Source organism: Pelophylax lessonae, assembly GCF_965119305.1.
Source record: "Pelophylax lessonae genome assembly, chromosome: 1".
NCBI classification, from domain to species: domain Eukaryota; kingdom Metazoa; phylum Chordata; class Amphibia; order Anura; family Ranidae; genus Pelophylax; species Pelophylax lessonae.
The window spans coordinates 228,947,326-228,959,796 of record NC_138768.1 but is presented as its reverse complement, the minus strand read 5'-3'; the positions used below and the strand labels follow the sequence as shown (position 1 = coordinate 228,959,796).

Below are 12,471 nucleotides of genomic sequence, written 5' to 3'. Positions count from 1 at the left end.
CCACCTTTAGTCACTGCTACATCTCTGGTTCCCACACCTTCAGCCCCTCCACTGTCTTCACAGCATCTGACCCCCCACTGCCCTTGAATCCTTTGTTGTAACCACAGCCTCCGCAGTACTCCGTCTCAGCCTCACCATCTCTGCACCAAAATCTGAGCCATTGTTGGCTCATCTCTGCAGTTATAACCTTAAGCCTCCCTGCTGCTGCCAGCTTTCCTGTTCTATGTCTTAGTCTCATTTTAGGTCCCTGCAGCTAAGCCCAAACCCCTGTGAGGGGGTCATTATTGGAACACCAGCTACCAGGATCCCCTGTCAGGAAAAGCATTTGCACAGAGTAGCAGGGTACACATCTTGGTTTGTGAAAAGCTGCTAAATACACAGTTAAAATACATATTTGAGAGCGGTTTTACCTAACAAAGGATTAGTACTTCTGTCCATATGGTACTGAGATTTACACAGTTCTGCCCCCACAGCACAGCCCTGTCTAGCAGGGGAAAGGACCTAATCTTTCTTTGCTGCAGTTTCACATTCATTTATAGGTCTCTTCTTTAACATTTATTTTAACATTTATTACCTTTTTTTTTTTTTTTTTTTTTTTTTTTTTTCTTCTTGTCAATGGACTATAAGAATCCTCTTTGTAGCTGCTGTGATGTTGCCACAGAGGATACAGACTTCTGGCTGTCAGAGCCAGGAAGAGGGCACATTGAGTCACTTCAGTCAGTACAATGCTGTCAGTCACAATGCCTGGCAAAGGTCATGGACATCACCTGGGCCAACCAAGCAGTTTTCAGTTGTGACAATGCTGTGAAATCTCTGCCCATATGTTGCCAAAATGCTTTAACAAGATGCCAACTGTGCAGTGATTGCTTTTCAGGAAAATCAGCATTGTTACCTTGTTGAAGGAAGTCCCTGACCCTATTTTATACCAGATCTTTTTAACAAACTAGAAAATAAAAAAACCTTAAGAGAGAGGACAAGGCTGGTAGAGAAGAAAGGAAGGATATAAAGTAGGAGTACCAGCCACATGACCATCAGGAAGCACAGGTGGAGTTCTGGGGATCCTAGATCGGTTCCAAAACAAGGATAATGTATTTACAATAGAAGACATGGGATTTTTAAGGCTTTTGTATTAATAAAAAATAGCACCACATTTTTATACAAAACAGTCTTGCATTTTATTTAATAACTGGATTAAAGTAGATGGAATAAAATGAAACCACCATATTCCGATTACACGCAATATAGTACATAATATAAAGTGGAACTATAGACAAATGTTTTTTTTTTTTTGTTTTCCATTTTGGATGGAGTAATGGAGGATTATAACCCCTGTCAGATTTTTTTCCACCATCTATGTCCTATTGCGGAGATTTCTCTTCACTTCCTGTCCCATAGCCAAACAGGAAGTGAGACTATAATGCAAATTAAGGGAATTTCTTGAGAACCCCCAGGTCATTAGAACTAGTGTCCACTATTCCTTTTCTGGGGACAACCCAAAATGTGGCATTTTCTCTTACTTTTCCCTTTCAATTATAATGGTGAACAGGCCAAATTGAGAGGATGAATCTTCTTAATAGGAGCACTTGAAGCAAAAGACTGACATTAATTCTAATCCATCTACCCTCTGTCCAAAACTAAAAAAAAAAAAAGTTTTGCCTTTAATTATACTTTAAAAACCATAAAGATGCATATATGACAGATTGGAGACATGAGATTGGCAGCAGCCCATATAGTTTTCATGTCTCCAAGCTGTCCTATATGCATCTGTATTGTTTAATGCTATATATACTATATTGCTTGTAATTGGATCGTGGTGGTTTTAACATTATCCCACCATCTACTTTTTAACAGGTTGTTAAATAAAATCATATGAAAATGTGGTGCTTTTTTTTTTTTTTTTTTTTTAAGCACGAAGCCTTAAAAGTCCCTTTTCTTCTTTTGGAAAGAAAATGTCCTTGTTTTGGTGTTGGTGTATGTGGCATCCTACAACCATCCCCTGAGACATAGTAATATTTTTGGCCATCCCATAGCAAATCTATAGTAATGCAACATAATGGAGTCATTCATACAAGGATGAAAACGTAATCATGTTTTTAGAAGCATCTGCTAAAAAAGCATTTACCTTACGTTCACTGACCTACTAGTCATCCTAAGGCAGGCCATAGATGAATAATTTTTCTTGTATCAGCTAGCAGGCTAATACACACACACACAGAACCCCCCCCCCCAGCAAGGTGGACTGAGAAATCCTCCGGCTGTATTCAGACAGCTGGATTCTTCCCAGCGCAGTGTCAGTTTGATGAAAGTTGATCGTTAAGCTGGGCCATACACTATAGAATTTTCTTTAGATTTACCTTTAACTTTATAGTGCAAGGGCCTGCCTGATTGCATACACATTTAAAATATTTAGGTTTGACCTCCTAATATATGGTTTTAGTAAATCTCTAAAGGAAAATTGTATAATGTATAGCCAGTTTAAGATTGACTTCTGTCGGGTGGTTACGGCCATACATAGATCGAAATTCGGCTGGTCTCTGCTGAATCGGCTGCATTTCAACCCATCTATGGCAAATTTTTAAAACAGTCATCTTGTGTTCTTGGTCTCCCTGAAAACTATATTTACCCCTTACATTTTTTTTCCAGTCCTTTTTCTTTTTATCCTTTCTTTCAGTCCTTTTGGTCTAAGACTAGTTCACAATATAGTGTTTGTGATACAACAGCGTTTCCTCGGTTGATCCAGTATTGTGTTCCTATGGCTTGCTTCCATATTTTAGTATACTTTATTGCAGAGGCTGGGAAAATTGTCTCCAGTGGGTAAACAGAGTTAAAAACTACATGTTCTACTTTGCCCTGTCAATTTAAATTAAAGAGGAAGTAAACCCTCCTCTGATACTTTTACCTATAGGTAAGTCTATGATAAGACTTACCTATAGGTACTGTAAATATCTCCTAAACATGTACAGTTTAGGAGATATTTACCTTACATGCAGCCAGTGACGACGCTGGCGCATGCGCTCTGAAGGAACGGCTGCTGGTGCCGTTCCTTCAAAGCCCCGTGCCGTGACCGTCGGCTCCGGCCAATCAGATGGCCGGATGCAGCAATCCCGGAAGACGGCGACTGGACATGTCGCCCTTCATAGAGGTAAGCGGGCGGCATTGCAGGGGCTCGTTCTAAGGTAAGTATTTCATAATGAGCTAGTATGCGATGCATACTAGCTCATTATGTGTTTCTCTTTCAGCTTGTAAAAAAAAAAAAAAATGTAACTGAGCTTACAACCTCCTTTAAAGGTAAATTAAATATTAGGAGAATGGCTTTAATCCAGCAGCCCACACAAAAAGTTCTTCCCTTTTTTTTTTTTTTCTAAGAGAACACTTAATCATTAAAGTTAATCTTTTGAGGAGGTAAAGCTTTAATGCGGGTAGTTCATAATGTAAAAAAGCAAAAAAAAAACAAAAAACAAACCCCCCCCCCCCCCATGCAATCCATATCGTAATTTTGATTGGAAGGAGAATTAATATTTCCCATTGCACATACCAAATATTGCTAGATGTTTCATTCTGGCCAGATTGGAGTACAGTTAAAACTATCTTGCACAATCCGTGTAGCTACAAAACAACTGTACAGACACATAAGAGAACATCTATATTACAGTTTGTCATCTTCCTTAAACAGCCTAAGTAAAAAAGCCTGTCCCCTGCCAGCATGCTGAAAAGAACCCTGTTTGCAAGCAATCTTCTTCTTCCTAAGGTCTGACATGCCCCTGTAGTTTAAAATTCCGATCCAGCAGCATTTGCGGATTGCTGAACTATAGATTTGACTAAGAAGGGGGGCTTGTTGGACCTCTGCAGGGGGACTGCTACTTCCACAAAGTGAGGATCCTTCTTTGCACATGCTCTTTGGGGTACTGGCTTTTCTACCCTGGCTGAGGCTGCTTTCTGAAGAAAAAATGATGGAAGAACCTGGAATGTTTTTAGCAGATTAAACTGAAAGTTCAGTTGGGCTTACCGGGGATAATATCTGGAAGAGCAGAAATAACCTCTTACGGTAGGTTAACACCTATACATTTTGCTGTGCCTCTCATTTCCACAGGCACAACAGCCTATTCATGTGAATGGGCTGCTGTACCTGCGAAAAATGCAGGGAAGAAATGTCCCTGCACTCTTTACACTCTGTCCCACACCCACATCAGTGTGAACCTAAGTAGTTTCTGCAAATGTTTTGTGTTTAATCTTCTTCATTTTTGTCACCATCTCGCACAGCCCTGGAATCAGCTATTTTAAATTTGAATGAAGCCAAAACTTACTTTGGAATGGTTGACTGCAAGGAACAGATTCGGGACATTCTATATTTGCAAGCCAGACTGTACAACAGCTTAGGAAGAATCCAAGAAAGGAACAAATGCTCAATGCTTTTCCGACAGATGCATCAGGAACTTCCATCTCATGGAGTTTCATTGTTACTTCGCCTATAGAAGGTTTGCGTACTAGCTCGAAGATGTTCAGAGCTTTGCCATGCACCAGATGTCACATTGTTTGTATGTCATAGGTGACCATGAGTTTGCATACCGAAGAGTCTCTCACAGAAAGTAAAACCGACTGGTAAGCCTACCATTAGGTAAAATGACCTTAAAGCGGAGTTTCGGCCTCCAAATACCTTTTTTAAATAAAAATACCCCTATTGTACTAATCCATCACCCTATACAGAACCGCTATTCTCATACTTACAAGGTGTACATTATTGGATTTTAGTCAAAATCTTACTTTTAAAAACGCTGTCTGGGCACGGCCATCTTGGATGTGGGCATCTGAAGCCGCAGTGTAATCTGCTGTGTCCTTCTTCCTGATTCCAGGGAGTGTTCTGGGAGTTCTTCCTGATTTCAGCCTCCACAAAGGGGGGAGAAAGAGGAAGTACAATCAAAAATGCCCTGAAAATAAGGTAAGGGACCCCCGAAAAAAATTAAAAATGCCCAATTGTTGATCAGCATAGTGAGCACTCCAGGAATCGCAAAATAAACAGGCCAGAACTCCGCTTTAAACACATTTTAGAGGTAAAAATGGTGAGCTTTGTATACATTTTATTTTTTATTTTTTTTATTATTATGGCTAGGGCTGACTTTTTTTTTTTTTTTCCCCAGTTATTTTTATTGTTATATTTTATATGCTGTACTCTTCTAGCCAGCCTGCAGATAGAGCTCTTGTCTCCTTTTCACTCACTGGCATTGTATCCTTTCCAGCTGTGCTGAAAGAAGCCCCCCTGTTTACAGAACTCAGTAATTCACCAGAGTAGTGACTAATCCCCTATAAGTTGAGCCTGAGGTTTTGGGCAAAAGAAGCCTCAAAGTATACACTGTTCTGCTGTCTCCTTTACCTAAAACATATTGGGTTATCTGGCATGTAGCGAAGCCTTGTATTATCTTTCCTTATACACACTGGGAATGTTAAATTATGTCCTCTGAACACCTCCTAATCCCAGACTCCACAGGCAGCAGATACTGTTGTATGTGTGTGTATGTATGTGTGTGTGTATGTGTATATATATATATATATATATATATATATATGTACATACACACATTTTTTTTTTTTTTTTCTTTACACGGGGCATAACCAAAGCAACCTGCTTTTTCCAGAAATGCCCTGTACTATAACTTTTGTAGGCATCTAAAGTTTTACAGGTGCAGAGCATCTTAACAAAAAAAATCTACACCAAAGAGCCAGCAATCCCCAGCCTTATAAATGGATGAGGCATGTGAATGTTTAACAAGATTTCAATATCTTATACATGTAACAATTGAAGCTTCTTCGTTTATCACTGTAATGCAATCGGGCTGTAACTACAGTAGTAAATGCCTATTATTATTTTTATTATTATTTTTTTTTTTTAATCCGATAAGTGCTGCTGCAATGGTCAAAAATCCCAGTACAGTCAGACCGCTGTTCTTACACAAGCTCTCCTGCAGTCCAGCACCTCACTAATATTGCTGTAATCAACATTTCTGGCTCCTTAAACAGAGCTTGTACCTAAAAATTCTACCCTTTTACCCTTGCTGCAGCACTTTACTTTTTTTAAAAGAAAAAAAGAGTAGCAGGGATGCTGACTCATCTGTATTTTTTCCACCCATCTAAACTCTGCAATGGCGGGCAGAGGGAGTAGTACAGATTGGCATGCCTGCAACGCTTTGCTTTGTGGTGTTACAAAATATTTACAGCATGTTGTCTTTGGAGGGCTGTACTGCTACCCATCAATTTGAATAGAAAATCCCCCTTCAAATGGAAAAAAAAAAAAGAATTCAAGGCAGTATCCTCTCTTAAATGCCTACCAGCCTCTGTTCTACTGCCCTCTGAAAAGTGATCCATATGAGAAGATATACTTTTGAATGTTTTTAGGTACCACCCTTAACTCTGCCCTGATCACAAATGGTTTGTAGCATAGTGTATTGTAAATATCAGTTTGTACCTTTTATGCATATGCTGTTGAACAACGTTTTGAAATTAAATTATTTTTGCATTACTGCTGTCTTCATATATGTTGTTTTCTTAGGTGTTACATAAAGTTGCACATCAGAAGATCTGTAGTGTTTGGTTCTCAGTTTTAAGACTGCAAATTCACATCTGAAGTTACTTTGCAATTCAGAAAATGGGAAAACGACATGACATTTTGCATGAGTGTTTAAATGATTGACAGATGTCAGCAGAGCAACCAGTGGTTACAATGTGCTAATGGAGCAGGGGTGCTCAACCTGTGGTCCTTGGAGCCCTCTTATGTGGCCTTTGACCTTAAACTGAATGCAGCATGTTTGGTGCACCACTTCACCAAGATATAATAAAGGTCTATGGCAAAGCACAGCTAACCCGAAGGAAAGCTGAAGGTGCACCTGCGGTGCTGGTAAACCACAGCGCATCAATGTGAAAACAGCCTTAAAGGAGGCTTAGAACAGTAAGGGATCATTTACATTTTAGGGAGGGAGCAGTAAACCTCATAGTTGAGATGTATTTTTACCACACAACCAACCCCCGCAATCACAGGGCAGGAGGGGCGGCGTATACAGGAACCAATCCTCCATTATTTTTTATTTTTTTTTTTTTCCTCCTTCAACTTCTGAAAGCTGGTTTCTTCTCCTCTCCCACTGGCATTCAACTGCGGCAGGAGAAAAATGTTCATTATGCTATTTAAAATAAAAAAAATTCAAAATTCTGAATCATTTCATTTCATTGTGGCCCGAGACCGGTAACTAAATCACTTAAGTGGCCCACACCCTTCAAAAGGTTAAGCACCCCTGCAAAAGAGGATGACCAGAGCTTGCAAATGGTACTTTGATCTTACTGGCCATTGCATCTTCTCAGCAATGTTTGCAGACACCTTTTTCAAGCTGATTAAAATCCTCATGTTGCATCTTTAAAGTGTAACTCCACTTTTGTTGAGAATAAAAACATTCCCCTCTGAGTGATCTATGTACATTGCAAGGATTATAACAACCTTTTATTGCAGATTCCTACCTTTTGTTGTTCTCAAGAAATCACTGTCTTTGCTGAATGGTTCTAATGGGAGTAGTTTCATAATTATCAGTTAGCTTTGCAGCTGCGGAGCATTCATGAGGAAAACTGCTGGTCCTGCATCCCTTTAGATGTGTTCCTATTAGGAGTATCTCACCAAAAATTACATCTTTGTTCCAGGGGATGCCAGAAATCTGACTTGTAGCTTAGGCAGACTTCTGGGAAAATTAGTGAGCCAAGCAGGAAATGTTTCTGGGGTGTGGTCAGTACACATTCTATGTACAGAACAACTCCAGGTAGCCATATTGCATTGCATTTAAAAAAAATTATGATAGCTGCAGATTGGAAAGGTAATTTTTGATAACCTCAATTACAAAATTACTATATGGATTGTTTCGCAATTGTATATGCTATATTGTTTTTTTTTTCATTTGCTATTTTTTTCCATACGAAAGTGGAGTTCCCCTTTAAAGGAGAACTAAACTCTCCTATTTCTTACAGCCACAGAATCTGCCTTCTTAATCTGTTTGGTCTGCTGTTACCATGTTGCTGCACATGTGATTAGTTGCGACACCAGCCATTTGATGGCTTGAGAATTCAATTGAGACCACAAGCAACTGTGACAATTGTTGATCATGACATGCCTTAAAAGTAATGGTTTTGGGAAACTGTTGAAGTGGAATTAAACCCACTAATTTAGTGTGGAATTAAATCCTTCTATCCTTTTACAGCAGGGGTGGGGAACCTACGGCCCGGGGGCCATATGTGGCCCGTGAAATCATCTGGTCTGGCTCCGTGCTGCTGAGTATGTGTCTCTGAGCTCAGCTGAGCTGTCAGAACGGAGCCAATGTTTCCTGTATAGTTCTGATGCCGTTCTGACAGTCTGAGTGAGTCACAGGCGGAGTGATATCAAATGCACTCCGCCTGTGACCAATACAGGAAGCATCGCCTCTTCCTCCAGCGTGGAGCAGTACCAGCCAGAGCCAGCAGTACCTGCCAGAGCCAGCAGTACCAGCCAGAGCCAGCAGTACCCACAGCAGAACCAGCCAGCATTACCAGCCTGAGCCAGCAGTACCCACAGCACAGTACCAGCCTGAGCCAGCAGTACCCACAGCAGTACTAGGCTGAGCCAGCAGTACTATGCAGAGCCAGCAGTACCAGGCAGTGGTACCAGCCTGTGCCAGCAGTACCAACCTTAGCCAGCAGTACCAGGCAGCAGTACCAGCCTGAGCCAGCAGTACCAGCCTGAGCCAGCAGTACCCACAGCACAGTACCAGCCTGAGCCAGCAGTACCCACAGCACAGTACCAGCCTGAGCCAGCAGTACCCACAGCATTTCCCACCTGCAGTACCAGCCAGCATTTCCCACCTGCAGTACCAGCCAGCTGTACCCGCCACCAGTTCTTTTCAAAACTTACCACCGCAGAGAGTCGACTGCGCTCCAGACTGACTGAGGCAAACCTGGAAAACCAGTTGCGAGTAGCAACATCATCAATACCAGCTAACATCACACACCTCACCAAAGAGAAGCAGTTCCAGCCATCACATTGGGGGTGAGTTATATAAATGTTTGACCAAATATAACAGGCACATTTTTAAGTTAATAATTTTATACAGCCCCAAATGATTTTTATAAATATCTAAATGGCCCTTGGCAGAAAAAAAGGTTCCCCACCCCTGCTTTACAGCCAAGAAAGCACCCATCTGTCTGATCTGCAGTTGCAATGGTTCTACTCATGGGGAGCTGTTATGACCCTTGCCATTTGATGGTTCAGTTCAGAACCCTTTCTCACTAAAATGTGTGAATAAATTACCGTATATACTCAAGTATAAGCCGACTTTGTCAGCACATTTTTTGTGCTGAAAAAGCACCCCCTCGGCTTATACTCGAGTGAGAAAAAAATGAAAATGGAGAAATGCCAGAAACGATCAGGAATGACTGTGTATCTCACCCCCGACCCTCCCGCCCCGTATCCGCCGCCGTTAATACAGTAATATGCTGGAATAACATGACCCGCCGCCTGACTCCTCTGTAGCGGAGGAGACAGTCAGCGGAGAGTCAGTGGACTAGCTGCGCCCGCACGTCACACCGTAGGAGGAGCCAGTGCTGGCAGCCGCGCTGCTGAAGAAGAAGTAGTGAAGAAGTGAGCTGCCGGGCCGGGAGCGGGAGGCACTGAGGGAACCATTACCCGAACACCTGCCACCATCTATGGTATATATTTTTATTTACCGGTATTTATTATTTATGATTACGGTAACCTGGGTTGGAGTCTTTATTATCGTGTGTTCTCCATGGCATCCAGAATCAGCCCTGTAATGACTAAATAAGCAAGTAACATCCCCAAGGACAGTGATGTGCTTTCCTCTGAGATGCCACCTATTTGCTGGTGATGGCTCTTTCTGCCACTGATCAAAACTGTTACTGGTATGTGAGTTGAGGGGGGGGGGGTTGGAGGTTGGAGGTGAAGGCCTAATGCGGGTTGAGAGGGAGGGGGGAGGGGAATGGAGGTGAGGTGAAGGCCTAATGTGGGTTGAGGGGGAGTTGGAGGTGGAGGTGTAATTTTATTGGTATCTATTTTTATTTTTAAAATTTAGCTGCTGCATTTCCCACCCTAGGCTTATACTCGAGTCAATCATTTTTCCCATTTTTTTGTGGTAAAAGTAGGGGTCTCGGGTTATACTCGAGTCGGCTTATACTCGAGTATATACGGTAGCGTTCTAAAATGTAGAGAAGTAGAAGAAAGAAGGCCTAAAAAGGAAACAAATACAGCTATCACATTCTAAGAATTGGTAAGCTGCAATATAATAAAGGTGTTTTTTTTGGGTTTAAGACATACAATCAAGACTGGAAATGTTCATATTTCAATTGAAGAAAGTGACATAAAGTTTTTGAGACTAAGGAGAGGGGAATAGTTTCCAATAAGGAAGTGATCGCTCTGGCCTTAAAAAGAAAAATGGCGGCCTCCAGCAAGAAGAAACTGGAGCAATGCTGAAGGCAATTTACAGAACATGCTAAGGTACTTTAACGACTTTGGAGCATTTGTTGCTTGTAGGAAAGCCCTTTCAAGTGATTGAGCCTCCCTATGCTGTTGTGCGACAAAGCACTGAAAAAAGCGCAAAAAAAAAAAAAAAAAATCTGATTCACACTGTGCAGTGACATTTCAGCACTCAGAAGGATGGTAGTAACAACATGTTTAAATGAGTTGTAAAGGCAGAAGGTTTTTTATCTTAATGCATTCAATGCATTAGGATAAAAAGCGTTCTGTATGTAGCAGCCTCTCCAGTACCCCTAATACTTTCTCTGGCCAGCGATGTCCATGAGTCCCCCTGGCCGTTTGGGACTCCCCCCTCCTGATTGGCTGAGACACAGCAGTGGCTCCATTGGCTTCCTGTGGCTTTCAATCAAAGTCAGTCAGCCAATCAGGAGACAGAGGGGGCAGGGCCTAATGGATACACATAGCTGCAGCTCGGCTCCGGTGCCCCATAGCAAGCTGCCTCCTGTGGGGGCACTCGAGTGGAGGGAGGGGCTAGGAGCAGCAAAGAGGGACCCAAGAGGAGGAGGATTCAGGCTGCTCTGTGCAAAACCACTTCACAGGGCAGGTAAGTATAACATGTTTGTTAATTTTTTTTTTTTTTTAATGAACTTTACAATCATAAAAGTGGTGTTTTCGCCTTTTCTGTGTTTATTAAAAGTCAGCAGCTACAAAAAGTGTTGCTACTAACTTTTAATAAACAAACACTCGCCTGTCCCACCATCTAGAGATGTGGCTGGGGGAAGCCTTGATCCTCTCCCTCTGCTTTTAGCGGTGCCGTGGCGCCCCAAGCAGAAGTGGGAGCGGGTACCTGTCAAAACTAGGTACCTGCTCCCCCCCCCCCCCCCCAAAAAAAATGACATGCCAAATGTGGCACAAAAATGGCATCCCAGCCTTAGTCCGTAGGGTTCAATATTCAGTTGGCCCACCCTTTGCAGCTATAACCGCTTCAACAAGACACGCAGGAGGTGTGGTGACGGGCATTTGGGTGTTTACCAATGTGAAAAAAATTGCACATTATTTGTGCCAAGAATTTGGAAATTGTCCACTGATTGCTCAAAGATTGGATTGTGTATGTGACATTTTTTTTATATATTTGGACTACGTCTTTTTTTTTCTCATACACCATAATGTTATTGAAGATAGATAATAGAGTTGTATGTGTGTATATATGTGTGTGTGTATGTGTGTGTGTATATATATATATATATATATATATATATATATATATATATATATATATATATATATATATATATATATATTATACTTTTTTTGCATATGCCGCTTTAGTCTATTTTGTTACTATGGGGATAGATTGAAAGCACTTCCCTATTTTGAACTGTGTATTTTTTTTAATACAGTGTAGTGATAACACGGTTTAGGTGGCAGCTGCTTTCTTTCTTCTATTTTTTTTTTTATAATTGATTATACTTAAAATGAGTTGTTTAGTATCGCAGGTTTTTTTAGTTTTTATTTAAGTATATGAAAATGTGCTAGTAAGCGGTGCAAATGGAACACATTATGACTTAAACCTCCCGGGGGCCCAAATTTATTTTGGACTTTGTGGACTTTACTACAGCTTTATTGTTTGTGCATCAAAAAGAAAGTTCAAATTTCTCCTTAAAAATATGAACCTATTTATTATTTTATTAATCTATTAAGTACTCCCTCATTGTGCAAACATGCTTACCATGAGTTGTATGTGTAAAATTGATTTTAGAAGTTCTCAGAGAACTACATTTTTTTTTTTTTTTTTTTCTTCAAGGATTTCCTTGGCAGTAAAGAGGTTGAAAAAGCTGGTATAACCTAAGCCCTGAAGCAAAAATGTAACATATTGGAGGTTACCCCTTTCGTAGATGTGGTGGCTGCATTAGTTTTATTTTTTCAGGCTGAAAACGCTTTAGAATGTACAGCATATACCTGCTGATTTTGCCATTAATGTA

The 12,471-nt window shown here is 41.0% G+C and overlaps 1 protein-coding gene across 1 annotated transcript in view; it reads left to right on the top strand.

The window, feature by feature from the left end:
* The window catches only part of ANAPC5 (anaphase promoting complex subunit 5), a 61,356-nt gene extending 56,731 nt beyond the window's left edge, over positions 1–4,625 (top strand). Inside the window, exon 17 of the mRNA XM_082274848.1 lies at positions 4,261–4,625. Within this exon, the coding sequence (XP_082130974.1) occupies positions 4,261–4,472 (212 nt within the window). The 3' untranslated portion in view covers positions 4,473–4,625. The remainder of the gene's footprint in view (positions 1–4,260) is intronic.
* The last annotated feature ends 7,846 nt before the right edge of the window (positions 4,626–12,471 follow it).